Source organism: Myodes glareolus, chromosome 24, assembly GCF_982192425.1.
Source record: "Myodes glareolus chromosome 24, mMyoGla1.1, whole genome shotgun sequence".
In the NCBI taxonomy this organism is placed as follows: Eukaryota; Metazoa; Chordata; class Mammalia; order Rodentia; family Cricetidae; genus Myodes; species Myodes glareolus.
The window spans coordinates 18,073,454-18,095,779 of NC_142049.1; the positions used below are offsets into that span (position 1 = coordinate 18,073,454).

Genomic DNA, 22,326 nt, shown 5'->3' on the forward strand with positions numbered 1-22,326 from the left:
AGAACCTTCACTAAGCTGCTTTCCTACACTTTTTATCTGTTTCTGCTTGAGCCACAACCAGGTGCTTCGGGTCTCTTCTCCACTTGAATAAAGGCCAAACCATAGCAAACCACAAAGAATGGTTTGCAAAGCCTCATTTTAAGTCTGTTTTATTTGAAATCTTTACTTTTATTGTGATTAATAAAAAAATCGCTGCAGTTCACTTTCTTTTACCCAGAATATATATGTATATATGTGTGCAATATACATATAAGTATAGATACACATATATACACACATACAGACACACACGCTATGTCAGGTGTGGTAATGCTATAAATTGAACACTCAGAACGTTCATTGCCAGTCTGAGCTATATATAGTAGTATTCTCTAAAAAGCCAAAAGCAAGATAGTTGTGGCGCACACCTTTAATCCCAGCACTCAGGAAGCAGAGGCAGGTGGATCTCAGTGAGTTCGAGGCTGGCCTGGTCTACAAGAGCTAGTTCAAGGACAGCTAGGGCTGTTACACAGAGAAACCCTGCCTCGAAAAACCAAAATAAATAAATAAACAATAAAAATGAAAGCCAAAATCCTTCTAATGCAGTTTGGACAGTGTTATATTAAGGTGCTGGTCCTCCTCCCACAGTGGTTTTAACATAAGCAGGCTTTAGTCACTGGGATCAGGATACTCCTCACAGGATCTGCTAAGGATTACATGGAGTAGGGAGAACCTGGGGGTTCCGAGTTGTGCCAATTTGTCTGCAAATATCTAGGTTTTATAGCATCACAGTTCTCAGTACCCCCACTGTCCGCATGCCTTTCTGCCAAATCCGGTTTTATACAACTGTCAGCCTGCTTTCGAGATAACTTCCTCTTGGGTTTGGGGACTGCCAAAGCTGATCGAGTATAAACGATGGACACTCCCAGGAAATCTGAACTTCAGAGAACCCCCCCCCCCCCCCGCCCTGCTAGGGCTAATGTCCAGCATGCCCAACCACCTTTGAAATCTAACAGGCTCCAGAGGATGGCAAAGAGCTCTCGCTCCCCTGGGTAAATGCCCAACTGTTGGCTATGACAAGATCTGGACACCTCGGTTAAGAGGTTATGGCAGTGTAAAAAGAAGGGGCACAGTGCACTGCAGCCCATTTTACACTGTAGACTTCCATCCGGGCTCACACTTACACTCGCGATCTTTCAGAAGTCTAACACTGGGAACGAAACCTGGCAGCTACTACGTAGAACGGCCTTTTATTCTGAGAGCACAGCCGCAGCTGTGCTGCAGTTCCCACTCCCCCACGTCCAGGAGAGGCGAGCCCCGAGGGCACTTCCTGCTCCAGCTGCAAGTGGAAGTGATGTTCTCCCGAGGGCTTGAGCGCTGCTGGCCCCGCAGCTCCCACAGTGGCCTTCCTGCAGGGTCCACCTGGAGTCGAGACCTTAGGTCGGGTTCAAGTGCACGCTTCCTTCCTGTCACAGCCTTCGAGCCTTCCGGGGCCGACAACCGTTGTGTGGGACAGGGGTGTTGTCTGTGACTGAGACCACTTCCAGACCCCCCATGGTCAGTCCTTTGATGGCAGACTGGAAGGATCAGAAACAGGAAAGTGGTATGGTCTCCAAAATGATGATGACCTAGTATCTTCAGATAGGGCTCCAAGAGGGAGGGAAGCTCACTGATACCTACAGCTCCAATGCCTGCTGCCTCCACCTTGGACCTCACAATCTGAGCACAGGCTAGACCCCTGTGTTCCAGCAACACGAGCATTGTCCTCTCCCAGGACACACACGCTCATGCCCTAGGGCCTCATTCTTGTAAAGGCAGAGAGATGTCACCTCCTAGCCCCACTGGTCTCAGGACCCCCCTGAAGGCCCCCAGCACCTTGGCCTACACTTCTCCACGCACCCACTAGTCTGTGCTGAGGATGTGTTTATGATGGTTCCCCAGAGATCCACTTTTCCATTCCCAGGGCTGGCACAGAGCAAACACTCGAGAAGCCGAGACAAATGACATGATCTAGGCTCGCTCTGAGTGGCTTAGATGAGTGTAGGAGTAACCGAGAGGAACTAAGGGGAACATTTACTAAGGGGACATTTAAACTCCCCACACCTGGCTCTAAGGAACATACACACACACTGTGGAGAACCCTGTTACTTACCCAGCGTCCTGGCCCCATGCCTTTCACTATAACTCTGATGTGGGTCACTCCCTTTCCTGTGGCTTTCTGGAAAGAAACAAGAGGTCAGTCTCTGGCTACTGTCTCCAGAACACGTGGGGCAATAGCAGCGGCAGAGGTCAACAGGGAGGCAGAAGACAGAAGGAAGCAAAGCACCCAAAGATGCTGGCAAACCCAGGCCAAGAACCAAGGCGACAGAACTGCACTGCCACCTAGTGGACACTTCTAAATATTGCCTCATTTAGTATCTTTAGAGTAGGTATGTGTCCATACCATAAACACACTCATTATGGGTCCTGGAAAACACCCAGAACTCACGCAAACACTACCGTGCAGAGGTCCCACAAACACTGACTGTGTCTCTTAACTGAATGTCCTCTGTCTGGTTGGTAATTATATCATTCTGAGTTTTGATGATCACTACCACACAGTCATCAATAGTTTTCTTATGTCTAGCTGTAAAGGTCCAAGTGTCCCTCCAGGAAGTGGTCCTGTTTGTCAGTGTACACACACTTGTGAGGTCTCTGCTACAGCAGGAAACACGCAGCTCTGATCCAAGGCTAATCTGGCTTCACATCAGGGTGCTGACCTGGCTGCCTGGCTTTGACCAATCCCACACAATCTGATTCTCCTGGAAGAGTAGATAATAGCGGGGTCTTCTGAAGACATGGTAATAATAAACTATCTGAAATGTTGTTGATTAATTTGCTTCTAAATAGTCACTCTGGGACTTGTGTTATAAGACTTGCCCCCTGAATAAAACGCAACCCCTCACGCCATCCCACTGGTCTTTAATGGAAGCAGCCTTGGTTCCTAAGCCTTCTTCCCCTGAGCACAAATGAAATCCTTTTCTTCACTGAAGCTGAGAAAGAAAGCTGGTAACTTTTCCACAAAGGCTGCTTTAAGCAACTCAGAGTCAGGACATCCAAGAGGGGCAGGCAGAGCCCTCAGTGCTGAATCAGGTCTGCTGAGAACTCTCCCCCATCAGCCACAGGGAGAGCACAGCACTGTGGTCGGGTACTTACGGCGGCCGCTGCTATGCCTGCTGTCTGTGCTGCGATGCCGGTGCCCTTCTTGGCATTGCGAAAGCCTTCTGTGCCGCAGGAGGCACGGGCCAGGGACACGTTAGTGGCAGACACTACCTGGATCTGGGTGCTGGGAAAAAGAGACACAACTCTACTACTGCTCAGGGAAGGAAGGGCGCGTGCTACAGTCCTTAGGAGCCTGAATGAGAAAGAAAAGGTCACCAGCTCCCTCTCTCACATTAAAGTAAGGCTGTCAAATCATACACTAGAGGAGTGCCATCACCCAACGGCAGGAGAGTATCACCAGAAAGACACGCATCTGCCTCAAGCCTTTCCCAAGGCAGGGGTTATGTTGGTTTCATAGCCTTTCTCTAACACCGAAACAGCAGTAGGTGAGGTTTGGCTTGACGGTGACAGGCGGACCCACATGGTGGGAGGAGAGAACTCATCTGTGCAAACTGTTTTCTGACCTCCACGTCGTTAGGCTCCAACCCCAACAAATAAGCAAAAAATAAAAAAAAATAAAAGTATTTTTAAAAAGTATATGAATGAATGCCTAGAGACCTGTTGCCTAGCTCTGTTTCAAGAATAAGCAACCCATATCCAATATAGTGTTACCTGTAAACCCTGTTCCCATCCCCCATCAGTGGACTGTTATGAGGTGAATCTAAGACCTATCAGTTCAGTGTCTATCTCTGAAAGACAAAGATGCATAAAAAAATCCCACAAAACTATTTGTCAAGACAATATTATTACAGTAGATAATTTAAATGCTTATGACACTATTCTGGGATCAAAAATTATTTTAAATAAGTGAAACTTTTTACTAATTAGCTCTTTAAGGGTAAGTTATAATTAAGAATGACCTAAGAAAATCCTAAGGTGTGCATCCTGTCTCCCCTTTGGTTATCGTCACCCCACTTTCTGCAGAGCTTTCTGGGTGTCATGGGAAGGGGAAGTGAAGGGGATGCTAGACAAGCTCTCCAAGAGACCTGCTGGGCTAGTACTGGTACCTGCCTGTGGCCCTGTCATGGCTGTCATCCTCTCCAAGGGCCTCTTACATTTCGTACACTGGACAGAAGCATTTTGATGCAGGGTGGATTGAAAAGGTCACAGACACAACAACACAAAGAAAGCAGAGAAGCTGTGTCTGCATTAGCTCAAGAGGAGAAGGGAGCCTCTATGGGCCCTGTAACCTCTGTGCCACACACTGGAGGCCAGGACTACAGCCTCTGGTGCTGTACTCCAACTGTGTGGCAGGCAGGCTGTGACAAAACACAGATCACACTTCCAAGTGGGACTTGGCCTGCAAAGTTGTCACCAACGCCCTGTACTTTTGTGGCTGGGAGCCTGCTTGGTACCTGTGTGCACAGCAGACAAGGGCTTTAGTCTTGCTGCTTTCATTCACCGTTACACTTAGTCCTGCAAGGGAAGGGGCAGTGCACAGGACAATAGGGAAGCAGGCTAAAGGGTTTGCACTTGTCGGGTTAGTTTACTAATGAGTTATGTATTTGTAGATCGCTTCGCTCACAACAGGACCAGCTGCTTCTAATACAGTCCTTCTAACTCTTGCATAGGAATCACAAGGAAGGCAGAAAAATCTCAGAATCACAGTGTACTAAATCTATTTGATATTTTTATGAAACGTAAGTAGTTTCCCCAAACAAGAAGAGGCTAGCATCTGGCAACCCGACTTCTACTAGAAGAAGGGCTAAGGCAGAAGCAGCCCACAGGGGCCTTGCTCATGCACCCCCTTTCTTACTTGTTGTGGGTTGCTTTAATGTGTGCGACCGGGACCTCCTCAAACCTCATCCCTGCCCACCGCAGAGGGCTTTCCTGTCCTGGAGCGGGAGGGTAAATGCTGCAATCAGAAAAAACATTGGTTAATTTCCCAATTGTTCTTAGAAACACATACATGCCTAAAACCAAAACAGAATAGGTTGAGTATGGCGATGCACACTTGTGATCTGAGCATGGGGTAGTGGTGGTAGAGGAAGTGCACACACTGCGGGGTGGGCAGGATGGGAAAACTGAATCCAAGGCTAACCTGGGATACACACAGCTTAGGACAGACTGTAAGACTCTGTCCCTGTAACCACTTCCCTACCCATAAAGGCCTCGATCCTTACAAACACCCACCCCATATATCAAATCAAACAGCACAGACAAACCCTGTGGTGGTTTGAATGTAACTGGCCCTTGCAATTTCACAGGGAATGGCGCTATGTGTCCTTGTTGGAGGGGGTATGACCTTGTTGGAGGAAGGGTGTCACTGTGGGGGTGGGTTTTGAGGTTTCTTAACCTCAAGTTAAGTCTTGAGTGCTCAAGACACTGCCCAGTGTCTCAGTCGACTTCTTGTCGCCTACAAGATGTAGGACTCTCAGCACCACATCTGCTGGCACACCGCCATGTACCCTGTCATGATGATAATGGACTGAGCCTCTGAAACTGTAAGCTGCCCCCTCAGTGAAATGTTTGACTTATAAGAGTTGCGTGGTCAGGGTGTCTCTTCGCAGCACTAAAAACCCAAAGAGAAACCAGAATGAAAGCTAAGAGTCTCTGGCTCCAGAGGGGCTCTCTGCACCTCTTCCCACACCTTCTGGACACCACAGTGTTGCAGGGTTGGGAACACTGGCCTCGATACTGTGCTGGGCGCGGGGTCTTTTAGCCTTAGTCTAATTTGCTTGCTGGGTTTCCCTGGGGTCAAGTCTCCATCTGCAGGTAGAAAATTCAAGTCCAAACAGACACAGGACCAGCAAGGGAGGCCAGGCTTTGGACTGAGGAGAGTGGTCTTGGGTCTGAGCTTTGTTCTTTAAAAATTGAAACACACACGTAACTGTCACTCAGCATTTCAGATGGGAGTAAAGCTGCTGTTTCATTATGCCTACGCACCTAAATCAGGCGCAGATTGGTACCCGACACCCACGCTATGTTTCTACTATGCTGAAATCCGTTTTAGAAAATACGCTACCATTCAAGCACCCCCGGCTCCATCTGCTTCTCCAGGATTATTTTCAAAAACTCAGCACAGCGCACTCTTTCCTGGGGGCCTGATTTTAGCGATGACGTGCGGCCTCTGTAGGAGGCTGGCCTATCAGTTTCTGTACTAAGAAGAAAAGTGTCCCAGTCCCGTGGATGATACTATTATTTCAATGATCATCATTTTCCCACCGATTTTTTTTTTTTGTTGTTCCCTATATTGACTTGGGAGTGAGCAAATACAAGTCTAAGTCTGAGTAAAACCGATACAATTCCCTTTATATAGCAAGATTTTGAAACCAGGAGCTCGGGCCATTTACTCTAGGGGATTGCCAAGATCAGGCCTCTAAACTTCCCAGGTTCAGTTGGGCATGGGAGTGCATGCCTGCCCGTAATCCCAGCCAGGAGGGTCACCTTGAGTTTAAGACCAGCTATGACAGTGCTCCTGGTCATCCTGGGCTACATAACAAGAGTCAGCCTCAAAACAGGCTCATTATGTTAGACCAGGCTGTCCCCAACTGGAGGGATCCACCTGCTTCCGCCTGCACTGTACCGAGATCAAAGGTGTGCACCACCATGCCTGGCTTAATTATATCTCTAAAAATGCAAATACAAGCAACTATAGAATGCCGCAGGTGGGAGAAACAGCGTCCAGACGGGTAATCCAATAAATACCAAGCGGTCAGCTCTGAAGTCAGATACATACAAGTAACATTACATGGACTGATCAGGTTATATTTATGTAGTTAGGAAAACACCTCCCCAACAATTAAAAAAAAAGGCCTTAAATTTGAAAGAGAAAATGGGAGTATAAGGGAAGGATCAGGAGGAAGAAATGGGGGGGGGGAGAAATGATGTAATTGTATTTTAATTTCAAAATGTTATTTGAAAATGGAAATAAGATGCAAAACCCATAGCCAGGGCTTGGTGTTCTCTGGCACTACTTCTGTATAACTGCGGATGGGTTCAACAAGATCTCCAAAAGCCTGCACTTTGATTTCTAAACCTTGTCTCCTTCAACCATCATCTGTCCTCTGTCCGACCTTGACCCCTGGGGTCACAGCCAGCAGTTGTCACTGCCAGCACACACATCACAGCCTTGGCTTCAAGCATCCTTGGCTACCACCTCCTTGTCTGCTTCAGTATCTTCAGGGCCAGCACTCAGTGAGTTCATTAGATCTCTGTCACTCCATATACCTCAGCTGGACTAAAGTCTAGTCTCGATTCCCCTCTTACATCATCACTTTCTCCTGGCAAACTCCCAGCCCTTATTAAATCTGAGTCTGTGCAAACGCTGCATGGTCGACTGGGCTCTATACCAGGGCTTTCAACTGACAGCTGGGACAAGACACTGCTGGAGGAGGCTGTCCTGTGAACAGCGGGGAGCGTGGTAGCATCTCTGGCTCTAGTCCACTAGATTCTATCTTCTAATTTAGGATCACTAGAGCTTTTAGCCACTGCTAAAAGTCCCTACCAAGAACCGCTGCTTCGTTTTAATGGCATTCCAGCATCAAGTAGGCTTTCGAGATGTCTGACAACCATTCTCAGTTCAATTATCCTCCCATTCTCCAGGAGGCCTCCTCTACTTCCTTTTGTCTCCTTAACCATCCAGCTCCTCCTGTTTCCTCAGGGCCAGCTGATGACCTCTACAGAGAAACAGAATCAATTAGACTTGCTTCCAGCTTCCACCACCAAACATCTGTGCCCAGGGCCGTTGAGGACTCTCCTGCACAATGTTCCGGTTGCGTATTCGCCCCACAAGGACACTGTTCCGGCAATGTTCCCACTTCAGCATCAGTCTTTCCCAGAAGCAAAACATATTGTCATGTCATAAACATAAAATCAAAACAAGAACAACAACAAAAAACACCCCCCCAACCCCAAGTTTCCAAGAGCTTCTCTGTTCTCCCTTACAGTAAAACCTCCTGAAGGAACAACAATACTTGTTTATTCTCTTTGAAACCAACCCACTCCAATTAGAAGTTATTTTCATTTCTCCATCAGGAAGGCTGTAGTCAAGGTCACCAACCCACTCCGTACTGCTCAATCTAATGAGCAATCATGCTATCTGCCTGCAAACCCAGCTTTTCTGCAGTGCTGAACACAGCTCCATTCCCTACTTTGTACTACACTAAAAAGAAAATCTTGTCTGGCTTTCTTTCTACCTGTCCTGGGGAGGTTCTCTCTTTCACTGGTTCTTCCTTTCCCCAAATCTCTGTCTATATTACATCTCTACTTGGAAGCTACGTGTCTCAGGTTTTCCTTTTTATTATATACGGTTGTACAAGGCCATTTTAAAGCAAGAATAAGGATCTCAAACTTAGCCACACAGAGCTAAACTCCATCAGTCTCTGCCATCTTTATAACCATTTCCTATTTTCCGTTGTTTAGTGCTCAAATTTAAGCCTTCACACCTCTCTTTTTCTCAAACTTTATATTAATAGCTTCTTAGCTCGGTGTTGACGAATGCCTGTAATCCCAAGCACTCAGGAGACATTCCAGGCCAGCCTAGGTCATACAGCAAGACCTTTTCTCAAAACAAAAGACCCAAACTAATGTCGATACCATCAAAATGGATAAAATCCCACTCTGGTCCAGACACCATCATTTTTACCTAGACTATTTTCATTGCTTCATAACTGCTCTCAAGTCTTCTCTCAGCTTCCATCCTTGCTCCCTATAGCTTAACATCAATACAGTGGGCAAAGACTCTCTAAAGAGTAAGCAAGGTTGCTGGGGCTGGGTTACACTCTTAGAATCTAAGCACTCGCGAGGCCAAGGTAACAGGATTATAAATCTGAGCCTAACCTAGGCTGCACAGCAGGGCCATCTTAAAAAAAAAAATTAAATGTCATCAACTCTTCCCAAAGCTGGACAGATGTGGCTCTGCTTGGTTGCTGTCTGGCTGAATAGGGCCTTTACTGTTGGAACTGGGATGTAAGGCTAACAACCCCCAAAGTACCTGAGATTGCCTAGCGACTGACAGCAACAGATTGGATTAAATTCCATCAGCAGCCCCTCACAGTCTGCAGAGGGTAAAGTGTAAAAGCTCCAGGGTGACAGGGAAGTCAGTCACCATGTGTCTCCTCCCAGAGGTATCACCCACCATGTTCTCCGACAGCTTGACTTTCCAGACCACTGCCTCTGCCTGGAATGGTGCCTCTGATCTTCCCTAGCTCAATTTCTATTCAGATCACCTCTGCACTTCAGGGTACCTTAAGTCTTGCCTGATTTCCTCAGGAATGCCTTACTCGTTTAAAGGTCCAACCTGCTCTTACCTCTATTATTCTGATCAGATTATGGTTAAAACAGATACGCCTATATCTTTCTTGGAAGTCTGTGAACCACTTCGGGCGAGGACGAAACCTTCTGCATTTCCAGTACTTATGGTATTTAAGATGTAGTAGATTTTTCAATAACTGTTAAAGAGATGTGAAGTTAAGTGAACGTATATACAATCTGCATATGAAGTAATTATATTAGTGGGACGCAGGATGCCACTTCCCAGGGCTAGACACAAAACTAATGCTTGGCCTTTGACCAACTCTAATGCAGTTGGTGTAGTTCCTCAAGTCGTTTTGTGCTGGCGGAAGAGAAAGCTGCTAGTCGGACCTAAAGCCTCCCTCACAAGGAAAGAAAACTGGTTACTTATATATGTACGACGCTCAGCCAACAGTTGCTAATTCAACAACTACTTTATGCACCTCTATCTTCACCAACCCCTCTGAGAGTTATCTTCATTTTGAGAAGGATCAAACGCTGCTTTGCACAAACTCCCACAGATGGCAAATGACAGGAATTCACTTTTTTCTATGACTCTGGAGGGTGGCGGGCAGAAGTCACAGGACGCAAGTGTCCAGAAGCCTGGACCCACTTAGCCCTCACCTGAAGCGGCTCGGAACCGCTTCCTTTTCAGCTTTCTGTTTGGCAGCTGCGTCTTCTAACCTCGGGGCTCCGGTGTGGATAGTCTGAGCTGGGGCAACCACCACAAGCCTGCAAAGAAGAGCTCGGTGAGGGGCTGGTTTAACGGTCCTCTGAGGGCTCAAGTGGCACATAGGCATGGGAGGCAGGCGGGAACGTTCGAGAGTGGCAGTGGGCTCGAAAGGGCAGCCTTTACCTGGTCATCCCATGTCCAGCCCAAGACCGCAGGAGCCACGATCCCGCGTTTCTTACAACCTGCATGATTGAAGTTGACCCTCGTCAGTTCCCGTCCGCAGCGCCGAGGAATCAGCACCATGAGCATCTGCGGGGGAGCACCCAGAGGGGAAATCACCCGATTGCTCTGAAATGCCACTTTATGTATTTTTGTTCAAGTTTAAATGCTCTGTAAAATTATCTATATGGAACTCTCTCCCTTGTTAATGGTTTAATCAAGAATTTCACCTCCCTCTCCCAACTGCAATGGTTCGGTCTCATAGGTAACCTTGCCCCCTCGCCGGTCCGCATTGCCTCATGGGAACGTGGGGTTGGCTGGAAGCCGCGCGGGTAGCCGCGGTGCCTTGTGGGAAGGCGGAAAGATGGCGGCGCCCATGGGGCGTACTCTGCTAGGGGTGACTAGAGGCTGGCGACGTCTCGACAGTCTGTGGGCGGGTAGTCCGCGTTCTCGCCACCTGTCCCTTGAGGCTGCGCCCTCAAGCAGCAGGTCTCCATGGCGCCTGTTGGGTGCCTTGTGCCTGCAGCGGCCACCGCTGATCACCAAGCCGCTCACCCCATTGCAGCAAGAGATGGCGGATCTACTACAGAAGGTAAAGCGGACGCGGGCTTCGGGGTGCGGTGCGGGGAGCAGCAGTTCCAAGCGGGTCACGATTTCATGGTGACTCTGGTACCTTGTGTGACCCTGAGCAAGTCATTTCACCTCTTGATCTTTAGTGACATTTCCAAGATGGAATTAACCTTAGTGAATTGGGTTAGTTTATAGCAGGTGTGCGACAGAGTTTAATTGAATTGGCCCATTTTCTCCTGGGCACTCTGTGTGGATGGTTTCCTTCTTGTACATCCAACACAGCAGGGAGCCGGTGGTGAACAGGAATCACTTCCTGTAAATTAGGCGCTAACAGATGACAGGATGGTCTTTGCGAAGTGATGAGCGTTAGGAAGAAAGCCTTGGGGACAGTGGGCACTTCCATAAGATGCACGTGCTAAAGTTTGCTTTTTTTTTTAATCTCAGGAAGCAATTTCTGTGAAGGGCAAGTGAGAAAATATGGGCAAAACCGCAAGTGTCGTTGCTGTCAGGGTGTTGAGTCTCTGTAGATAGTGATGAAAGATCTTACCTGTCCCTACACTTCGAGGGGCTATTGTCTTGGGAATACGAATATAAGCTCTTTTCGTTGCTTTTTGCTCAATTGATTTATCCTCTTGACCAGTTAGGGGTGGTCAAGTACCCCCACAGGTATTCATAGCTCATACTGTGTGTCGCTGTTCAAACTGATAGATGTGCAATTATGGATAAGATAGGCACATAGCTATGGTTCCTAGACAGTTTCCTGTACTAGAGTTAGGGGTGCAGCCAGTAACCAGTCATATGACTAATTACAGACTTTGGTAAGCGCTATTTAAAAAAGAAAAGACACAGAGTACTGGAAGAATTTTACACAGAACCACATAGGTTTGATTTTCGTGAGAAGTGTCCAGGACGGCTTGATGAGAAAGCGGTACTTAAGTTGAGATGGGAAGGATGAGTAGAAATCTGGGAGGAATAGCGTGAGGGGAGATATTCTAGGAAGAAGGGATGTTGTAGTGCCCGAAGAGATGCTGATCAGAGACCCATAGACCTAGAGTGTGGGGTGGGGTCCACAGTGCCTCGCCACCCCGTTCTTCCTGGCGGTCTTGGTCTCTATCACATTCTGACGTTTTGGCAAATTCCCCTCAAGCTGATAGTCCAGTGGGCCTTTTCTCTTCTTTGCATCTGTGTAGTGTTTTGATTATCTTTCTGAGCATATTAAGTGATGTGCTTCCAAGCCTGCCAAGGATACAGTTTTTTCTTCTCCTTTTCCTTTTCAACTCTCCAGGTGGAGACAGAGAGAAGCCTGTATTCGGACCACGAGCTTCGTGCTCTGGATGAAGCTAAGCGACTGGCAAAGAAGAAAGCTGACCTTTACGACGATGACCAAGACGAGCAGGGCGTTACGCTTGCACAAGACTTAGAAGATGCATGGGAGCAGGCATTCCTACAATTCAAACCTGGAGCTCGAGTGACAGGTTTGTGACCTAGGCCACCCTCAAGGAAGGGAAAGTGAGGTATTCTGATTTCCAGGTGAAGGACAGTCACCTGACTCCTGCTTTACATTTTAATAGCAAGTAGTGTCAAGAAACAAAACAGTTTCCGAGAAAATAGCATTTTCCCCCTATTCCTTATAATCCCCCTAACCCAACTTTTAAAAGACTTGAGCTATTTTTAGGGGGAGTAAAGTGTCTTTCCCTTTCTGTTAAAGCTTGCAATTATTGTTTGAGTTTTACCTCTGCTCTGGATCAGAGAGTGGGAGGAATTGAGTCTTCTCTCTCTAATGCCTGTTTTATTAGGAGTCACTTTGAGCCTCTTGTCCTTGTTCCCAGGACGAGGACTAGAGAACAGAGGCAGTGGGGTAGCTAGATCCCAGTCATGCTGGTAAATCCAATGGGCAGGTTTGCTTGTGTATTTGTTTTGTTTTGTTTCTTGAACTGTGTGTTTGTGTTGCTGAGGACTGAACCCAGAGCCTCATGCTTGCAGGGGACCTGCGCTGCCTCTGAGCTGTATTCCAGTACTTATGTTTGAATTGTTACAGGCATTGCTCCTTTTCCAAACACCTCAAGTGCACTGTGCTCATGAGAGAAGTTCAGCTCTGGTTCCAATGCTTACCTTTCGGTTTAAGTTAGGGTTATACTTTGGCTATAAGTTCTTAGAGGACAGGGCTTGAGGAAGCCGAAGGAAGGCTCTGAAACTCAAAATCCATGGTTTTGGTAGATCAGACTTTTTTATTTTTTATTTTTCTCTCTCTTCTGATCATCCTTTTTGTAGAAGCTGATAAAAAAAATGACCGAACCTCGTTGCATCGGAAGCTTGACAGGAACCTTGTCCTCTTAGTCAGAGAGAAGCTTGGGGATCAGGATTTTTGGATGCTCCCTCAAGTAGAGTGGCAGCCTGGGGAGACCCTTCGAGGGACAGCTGAACGAATCCTGACCAAACTATCAGGTAACTTTTTTAACTTCCAAAGACTCCAGGTTCATTTCAGGTTGACTGTGATTGGACATAAGGATAGAGAGGGAGATGTTTAATGGACATGGATGAGTAAAATTCTCAGCACTTAAGAAGCAGAGGCAGGGAATCTCCATGAGTTCAAGGACAGCCAGAGATATATAGTGAGACCCTGTCTCACCCTCTCCCCCCAAAACAAAAACCCTAAAAACCAAACAAACAAAATTCTGGCAAGAATTTTCCTTAGAACCAGTGAGTGCCCCGTGTTAGTGTACTGAGATCTTAGTGCATTGAACACCATTCTTAATCCTCCCCTCCCCTCCTCTTCCTTTTCCTTCTTCACTGTCCCTCTTTTTCCTTCTTTTTTGTCCTCCTTTTCCCCTCTTCTCTCTCTCTCTCTTCCTTTCTCTCTCTCTCTCTCTCTCTCTCTCTCTCTCTCTCTCTCTCTCTCTCTCTCTCTCTCTCTTCCAAGGTGGCTTTGAGCTTGCTTTGCTGTACTTGAGGATAACCTTGAACTTTTGATCCTCTTGCCTTCCCCTCCTGACTGTTGGGATTATATGCTTGAGCCACAATACCCAGTCCTTAGTGGGCAAGCTCATTCCTGTGCTGGGAGACAGATTTCTAGTTCATTGCTTTAACCACTTAGCTACAATTACATTAATCAGAATTCTTTCTTTTTCTTCTTTTTATTTATTATTTGTGTCTTTCTTATCACACATCTCCATCTCATTCATTTCCCCATCACTTTGGATTCACTCTCTGCCCTTACAACCCCACCCCAATAAAATTAAATTAAATTTAAGGGAAAAAAGAAAAAAAGAGAAGGAAAACCAATCATTCTCATGATGTCATCATGGAAGCTGCAGTGTGACACAGTGAGTCACACGGTGAGCCCTTTATCCCTAACTCTTTACTTGTAAGTTTCATTGCAAAGAGTCATTGGTCTGGTTCAAGGCCTCTGGTTTCTGCTACACTAGCGATGCTGGTCCCTCACTGGAACTCTTCTTGGTTATCCTGCCATTGCTCTGTGTCATGGAATCCTGCAGCTTTGAGTCTGTAGGACTGACCCCTTCACATGCTCCAGCAGATCACAGATGGGGTGGATGCTGTAGTGGGCTGACACATAACCCTGGTTTTGGGTAGTTGCAGGGTTGGTCAGCTTGTCAACTCTCCCTTGTCCCCCACCACCAGGAGAGTTCTTCTGCATTGATATGCAAGGTGCAAGGGGTGGGGCAAATTCTCCAGCTGTCCTGTCTTCAGGGTTGGATCCCTCACACCTACACCTTCAGGGCTGTTAGCAGAGGCCGCTTGTTCAGTCCTGGCTGCCCAGACTAGGAAATAATCACATAGAAACTATATTATTTAAACCACTGCTAGGCCAATCACTTAAGCATATTGCTAGGTAGCTCTTATCTCTTTGGTTAACCCATTTCTATTATTTTGTATTTTGCCATGAGGCTCATGGTTTACTGGCAAGGTTCCGGAATGTCTGTCCCTGCCTGTGGCTACATGGCTTCTCCCTGACTCCGCCTACTTTCTTTCTATGTATCTCTTTCACCCTGGCTATATTCTGTTAAACCATTGGCCCAAAGCAGCTTCTTTATTCATTAACCAATAAAAGCAACACATGTACAGAAGGACCTCCCACACCACATGGCCAGCTCTATTGTGTTGTCCAGGTGTGGCATAGGGGCCACTCTCCCTAGTGCTGCAGCTGATGAGGGGCAGGGACTGTTCTCCTGTTTTTATGACCTCAGGGCCAGCTCTCCCACCTGTCTCAGGCATTGCTGGGCGGTGCGTATCTCTCTCCTGCCCATGCCGCCATATGACAGGTTAAGTAATGGGGACAGCTCTTCTATGCTCAGAATATCGGGACTGGCTCACCCATGCCTCTGACAATGGGGTTGGCTCAGTTGTGTTGCCCGCTTGAGGTGCAGGGCCTGCTCTCCTGAGTGTTGGCAGTTGGTGGTGGGCAGGGGCGGGTCTCCTGTCAGTCTTACCTCAAGGCCAGCTCCCTCATCTGCTTCAGGTATTGATGGGGCTGGCATCTCTCCCCCACCCATGCTGTCACATGACAGATGAGTAATGGGGACAGTTCTCCTGTGCTCACAACTTTGGGACTGGCTCACCCGCACCTCTCCCAACGTGATTGCACAGGTTAGGTAATCAGAATTCTTACACTCACAAAATAAAAGTTTTGCTTTTCAGTACTAGAGATTGAGACGATGGGACCGTGGTACCAAGAAGCAGTTGGGAATATAGGTCAGTGGTATAGTGCTTCTTGGTACCGTGGTTTATCCACTGATTCAACACTAGAAACCTCAGCACTACCCTGGACCTCATTCTGATGATTGTTTCTTTGGGGCTTACCTGGTCTGTTCCAAACCATCCTGTCTTTGTTTTCACAGTTTTAGCTGTCGTGTCCTTCATGTCTCACTAGACTACGACACTGTTAGTGTTTGGGGCCAGCTAATTCTTGTGAGAGTCTCTTCTGTGTGTTGTAAGGGGTTTAGCGTCTTTGGTCTTTACTCAATGTTGCCGGTAGCAATATTTCATTCCCACTCCCAACCCTACCCCCAGTGTAACAACCAAAAAAGTGTTCCTACGTATTGCCCAGAGAGCAAAATTAGCATGGTTGAGAAACACTGTACTGGGAATACCAAAAAAAGTTCCTCCTTGCTTTTGTTTTATGTTCTCCAATGCTACTGACATGTGTTTTCTGAATAAAATCTCTTGTCACTTCTTTGCAAAGGAGTCTTAAGTGTTCATCATAAATATGCCCATTCCCACACAGAGCCTACCAGTTCTTATTCTGGTCCCAATCTCGGCAGCTTAGTGAGTTCATCTATATTCCAAGTTGTAAGGCAGCAGAGCCTTGTCTTTCTCAAATCAGTGTTTCGTCACACATCTCTGCTGTGCACACACCCTCCCTTTTGGAGAGTGCTGTCTCCAGGTCAAGGACTCCTCCAGCTCTTGCTCGTTCAAGCAGTTTGTGCAGCAGACAGTTTCTGTGCCTGCTGTTTTCCAGGCCTGTCTGGTGGTGGACCGGGCGCTCTGCCTGCTCCCTGGCTACTTGTGCTGTAGTGGAGACTATGTTCCTTCACTCATGCCACTGCACCATAATGGTTTATTTACACACTTCATTCATTCTAGCGAGAAGGTCGGGACAGACTCTGTTTCTCTTGACGAGTTCCCAGCAGTACCTGGCACATGGTGGACACTGGCTGGTGGTGGATAAGTGGATTTGGTGATAGTGCAGGCACCTAGCCACTTGATTGGCTCTGCCACCAGGATAAGTGCTCCTGGAAAATGTCAAAAGTTCGCATGCCCCTTGGTCCTTTCTCACTGGGACTGCTTTAGCCAGTAAAAGAGGCAACAGGGTACAGTGGAACGTGGGAGCTTTGTTCCTCTCAGTCTCTCAGCCATCATATAGGAATTGGCGGTTGTGGTTTTTGCCAAGGTCTTTAGGTACACACTTTCAGGTTCCCTCTCACGAGTGTGCGTGGCCAATGCTTGCTCAGCTCTGCCTTCTCTGTGCCTTGTGGAAAGGGCACTATGCTTTCTCTAGACATTCCTATTGAGTAAATGCTAAAGGAAGTAAAAAAAGGATATCAATAGGTATGTTTATATTTAATATATAAAACTTATATTAATAGCAGATTTATTGCAAAGTTTGTAAAGTAGCAAATTTAAAATAGAACAGCAAAGAAAGTTTACACAATACATGTGTAAGAAAAGTGAAAATACATTCCTTCTCTGCTGACTCCACACTTTTGCAAGATGGAATTTCTAGAGTGGGCTCACCAGGTCAAAGGTGTGCACATGGTAATGACCTCTTCAGGAACTGTTTGGTAGTGCTTGCTTACCTGGACCTCCCCAGCACATGAAATAGCCCTTGTTTTAGTTTGTAGCTGTTCAGTCAGTAGAAATAATCTCTCTTGAATTAGTATTTACCTCTTTGCTATTGAGACTGACCATCTTTTCATATGCTCAGTGGACTGATTAATTTTGTGTGTCAACTTGACACAAGCTGGAGTCATCAGAGAGGAAGGAGCCTCGGTTGAGGAAAGGCCTACCTGAGATCCAGCTATAAGGCATTTTTTCAGCTAGTGATCAATGTGGGAAGGTCCAGCCCATTGTGGGTGGTGCCATCTCTGGGCTGGCAGTCCTGGGTTCTGTAAAAAACCAGACTGAGCAAGCCTGGGAAGCAAGGCTGTAAGCAGTTCACCTCATGGCCTCTGCATCAGCTCCTGCCTCCAGGTTCTTGCCCTGTTTGAGTTCCTACCCTCCTCACTTCCTCCAAAGAAGGACTATGATCTGCAAGTGTGAGCCAAATAAACTCTTTCCTTCCCAGCTTGCTTTTTGGTCGTGGCGTTTCATCGAAGCTATAGAATCCCTAGCTAAGTTACTCACTGTATTTCTTAAGTCTATGAACTGTCTTATTTGTAGTGAAATGTTTTTATTTTTTGACTTGATAATATTTTAATCTGTGTTTTCCAGATTGTAGAAAAATAATATGCTTTATTCAATTAAGTTTGGAGAGTTGAGGAAAGTATAAAGAAATATACCAGTATAATCCCACCTCTCCCAGACATTTAGTATAGCATGTAAATGCACATGTATGTAAATCTATCTGGTGCTAGCAATGTTTTGCTAAGCTGGAGAACACTAATTCATGCATTCATTTAATGGTTATTGGTATCTAGTAAGTGTGGTATGAGAAGTATTTTTTCCTTCTTAGTGGTAATGCTTACTGACAATTTTTTCCCTTGCATTCTTTTAGAAATGTTTCTGTACATATTCAAGAACATGATTATTTTTAATTAAAAAAATTAAATTACTTTTGTGTGTGTGTGTGTGTGTGTGTGTGTGTGTGTGTGTGGTCATGCACATACTATACTCAGATCATCAGGCTTGGTGGCGAATACCTGTCCCCACTGGGTCATCTCCTAAGTCCTTTATTCCATTTCTTTTGAGATAGGACCTTACTGTGTAGCCCAGATTGGCCTTGAACTCACTAAGTAGTCTACTTTGGCCTTGAATTTGCAGTGCTAAAGATGAGAGGCATGTGCCACAATGCCTGGCTCCCAAGTGCTTCTTGGTACCTGAAGATAATATTCCTTTGTTGGATGTGCTGAAAATGTTTTTTTGAGTCTGTCTTTCTGTTGTTCTTTGAGACAGGATGGAATGTAGTCCAGGCAGCCCTCAAAGCCACTGCATGGCTGAAGATGACCTCAATCTGCTGGTCCTCCTGCCCCAACCTCCCAGGAACTGCTTGCTTTGGGAACTTTAGTATCACTAATGTACATACTCAAGTTTATAATTTTGTTCTTGCAATTCTTTCTGTGCGCTCTATTTTTTCTCTGAAAGATTTGAGCTTTATATGGACAAATATAATGTTTTTAAAAAATAATAGTCTTGTTTTTGAAGGCGGCCCCTCTTGATATGTAAAATACCAATTATTGTTTTCTTAGTGGAAAATTTGGAAATACATCGTAATTCAAAAAATACAAATTGTTCATGAAATCATCATCCAAAATGAACAAATCTTTTATAAAAAAATGAAGTTTCTCTTAAGTCTTGGGGCCACAGTATCAGTGTGAGTACTGAGGTTGGTCTCCAACTCTGTCTTTCTGTTTAGCTAACTGTTCTTCAGGTTCCATTTAGTAATTCTCCATTTTGCCATCGTTGAAGTGCTAGATTCGGGTTATTAGCTCCTTCGTGGTTGCAGACTGTAGAAAGTCAGATCTGCCCTGGATGTGGTGATGCCTTCGATCCCAGTACTTGAAACGCTGGGGCTACGTAGAGGAGTCTAAGCTAGCTAAGGGTCTTGAAGGAAAGCAAGACTACTTCAGGAAGCTCCCTCATTCCCACTCCCCTAACGGTCGAGCTGGAGACCTTCTAGAGGTGACGAGCGTGGCTCTACAGCTGCCAACTTTCTCGGTCCTGTTTCAGCAGCTGGTGACAGGGTTAAACGCGAAGCCAGCTGCTACGACTTCTAGATGATGTTAACTGCACTGTGGACTTCTAGGCCCACAGAGGCAGCCTGGCACCTGGGCTAGACAGCATTTGGTTTGAGGGGAGGAGCCTCCTTTCAGGGCTGCCCCACTCATGGGGATCATCTTTAGCTCTGTTAGAAGTGGCTTTTCTGAGCCTCCTGTGATTTGGGTGAAGAAGCAGATGGCTGTACCCTAATCTTCCAATTCTTTCTTTTCTCTTCAGAAAACAACATGGAAGCCAAGTTCCTAGGAAATGCACCTTGTGGCCACTACAAGTTCAAACTCCCCAAGGCAATCCGGACAGAGAGTGACATTGGGGTCAAAGTCTTCTTCTTCAAAGCTCTCCTGCTCACAGGAGACTTCTCACAGACTGGGAAGAAGGCCCGTCACGTGTGGGTTAGTAAGGAAGAGCTGGGTGACTATCTGCAGCCCAAGTACCTGGCTCAGGTCAGGAGATTCCTTCTGGACGTTTGATGGACGCAGCTGCCTATTGATCTGCACATAAGTCAAGTGCTGGGACCTCAGGAACAACGCTCACGCCCATTGACGGGGACCGTCAAGCGCCAAACTAAGTTCTGAGAATTAAATGTGTTTGTCATTGTGCTGGATTTTGATTTGTCCTTTGGGGACAATTGGCTTTGCTATATAGCAAGTAAAAGCATTATGTTACAGTGACTAACAGATCTACTGAGCCAGGAAGAAAGTACAGAGGAAATGAATTGGCCTAAATTCCAGTTCTGAGAACGTTTCTGGGCTAAAAAAGCCTAGTTCTATAGCTTCTCAGCTGTTTTCCACTTTCCTTTTCCCTTTCCACTTGATAGGAAGGACACACCTTTCTCTCCCTCCATGTCGGAGGTTTTATATTTAGACAGAGATTAATCACCTCTTAACCATTTAAGCATTTGAAAGAAAATCCTCTTCTCTCCAGCCTACCGGTGGAAGATTCATGGCCAGGCCGTGACGTGCATCAGAGTCGTGGTAGCTGGCAGTGCCCAGGGAGCATGCTGTCTTGCCTCTGGGGCTGGGGCTTTGACTGTTGAGTGCGGTGTTTGAGTCATCGCTCATCCCCAGGAGCTGGCGTACAGAGCACAAACAACTTGCCACAGAGCACAGAGTTCAGGCGACTCAGAGGCAGTGTCTGCTCAGAGCGGTCAGACAGTCACAGACCTTCCTGGTCACAGTCACTCTTCCTGGTCTCCTCTCACGCAGACTTCTGGGTAAACTGCCTGGCCCTTCTGTGTGAGCCTGTGAAGTATGATCTGTTTCCACACCAGAAGGCGCCTGCTGTTCTTGCAAAGGGTCAGGAAATTTACTTTTTCTGATCAAGGCTGGGTCCCTAATCCTGTTGCCTTTCCTTGCCTTTTGCCTTTTGATGACTTTTCTAATAACCGATGTCTCCTGGGGGAGGCTGGCTCTTCAGGAGCAGCTGGTGGTGCCTGAGAATGGGCACAGCCAGGTCAGGGCGCACTTTCAGGATTTACGAATGTGTTGTGTCTGCTTTGCTTGGCCTGCTCTTAGAGCAGTGGGCACCTCTAACCCAGAAGGCTGAGCCACCAGGGCTATTTTCATATATAGTCGTAAGAGCCTGTTACATTGTTTCTGTATTTTTATTTATTGTGGTGCTGGGGATCCAGCTCAGGGCTTTGTGCATGTTAGGCCAGCACTTCACACTGCCACATGCTCAGTCTACAGCCATGCTTCTAGTGGTAAATAACATGTATGTAATCAGAAGATTGAGAAATGGTGTCAGGATAACCCAACATCTGCAGTCCCTGTGAGATGACCCCCAGAACGTCAATATTTTGAGATACTAGGGCAAGATTTAGTACTTTAAAGAAAAGCTGATGATTTTAGACACACCTTCCTTTATAACAAATGGACTGACTTAGTAGCAAGAATCACTAGTGGCCTTTCTAGGAGGTCAGCTATCTGGGAAAAAAAGAGTAGAAAAGAGGGAGTTGTAAGGGTACCCCAACCTGCTTTGCTTGTGTTTTTTTTTTTTTTTTTTTTTTTTTTTTTAATGATGAAGATGGTCCCATCCTGGCCTTTCTAAATTTTGCTGGAACTGGTCTCTGAGGATTTGTGTTTTAAAGGGCCTACATCTTAAAAAAAAAAAAAAAAAAAAAAAAAAAGGAGAGAGAGGGGAGAGAAAATAGCATGAGGTGGAGGAGTGGAGGAGTTTAGCTGTGTCCATGTCTTACTGTTCTGGCTGCAGAATTTCATGGGTTTTGGATAGTCTTCTCCACGGCGTTCTTATTTTTGGAGTTTGATCTTTGCAAATTGCAAAGATTATCAGCATGGTGGTAGAAATGACTTCTGCCTTGAGCCTGCCTTCCACTGTCTGCCGAATGTGACCAGAAATAGTTTCTTGTGTATTTGTCGTAGGGTTACTATTGCTATGATGAAACACCATGGCCAAAAGCCAGTTGCAGGGGAAAGGCTTTATTTGGTTTACACTTCCACATTGCTGTTCATCATCAAAGGAGGTCAGGACAGGAACTCAAACAGGGCTGGAATCCAGGCAGGAGCTGATGCAGAGGCCGTGAAGGGTAGCTGCTGACTGGCTTGCTCCCAGGGCTTAGCTCAGCCTGCTCTCCTACAGCACCCAGGACCACCACCCGCAATGGCCTGGACCCTCCGCCATTGATCACTAATTGAGAACATGCCTTACAGGCTTGCTCAGAGCCTGATCTTATGAAGCACAGTCTCAGGTGAGGTTCTCTTCTCTCAAATGACCTTACTTTGTGTCAAGTTGGCATAAAACTATTCAGTATAGTATCCTGGGGAAGAAGGCAAGTGCCAATTTAGAAGTGATGATTCTATTTCAGGGGCTGAGTGACTTCGAAGTAGACCATGAGAAAAAGAGAAGGTGCCGTGTGTGATGGTGAGGGGGTTCAAGAATCAGGAGTGGTGTGTAATTAGGAAGGGGTGGGGGTGCCTGTATGTATGCATGTGTGTGTGTGTGTGTGTACACCTACATGTGTGTATCTCTGTGTGTGTGTG

General features: G+C 46.5%; 2 protein-coding genes across 3 annotated transcripts; one reads left to right on the forward strand and one right to left on the reverse strand.

The window, feature by feature from the left end:
• Nucleotides 1-1,213: 1,213 nt before the first annotated feature.
• On the reverse strand, nt 1,214-10,576 carry Mrps11 (mitochondrial ribosomal protein S11). 2 transcript variants are annotated; one of them, XM_048434861.3, is made up of 6 exons: nt 10,271-10,576; nt 10,039-10,146; nt 4,937-5,035; nt 3,175-3,304; nt 2,132-2,197; nt 1,214-1,556 (listed from the first exon to the last, which is right to left on the reverse strand). In XM_048434861.3, the coding sequence occupies exons 1-6, from the start codon at nt 10,333-10,335 to the stop codon at nt 1,449-1,451; spliced, it is 576 nt and encodes a 191-aa protein (XP_048290818.1). In that variant the 5' UTR covers nt 10,336-10,576; the 3' UTR covers nt 1,214-1,448. The 2 variants fall into 2 exon arrangements, with proteins under 2 accessions (XP_048290818.1, XP_085538748.1); XM_085682622.2 differs by lacking the exons at nt 10,039-10,146; nt 10,271-10,576 and adding an exon at nt 7,628-7,859.
• A 70-nt stretch (nt 10,577-10,646) lies between these two features.
• Nucleotides 10,647-19,931, forward strand: Mrpl46 (mitochondrial ribosomal protein L46). The gene is made up of 4 exons (XM_048434859.3): nt 10,647-10,898; nt 12,162-12,351; nt 13,148-13,321; nt 19,547-19,931. The coding sequence occupies exons 1-4, from the start codon at nt 10,671-10,673 to the stop codon at nt 19,795-19,797; spliced, it is 843 nt and encodes a 280-aa protein (XP_048290816.2). The 5' UTR covers nt 10,647-10,670; the 3' UTR covers nt 19,798-19,931.
• The last annotated feature ends 2,395 nt before the right edge of the window (nt 19,932-22,326 follow it).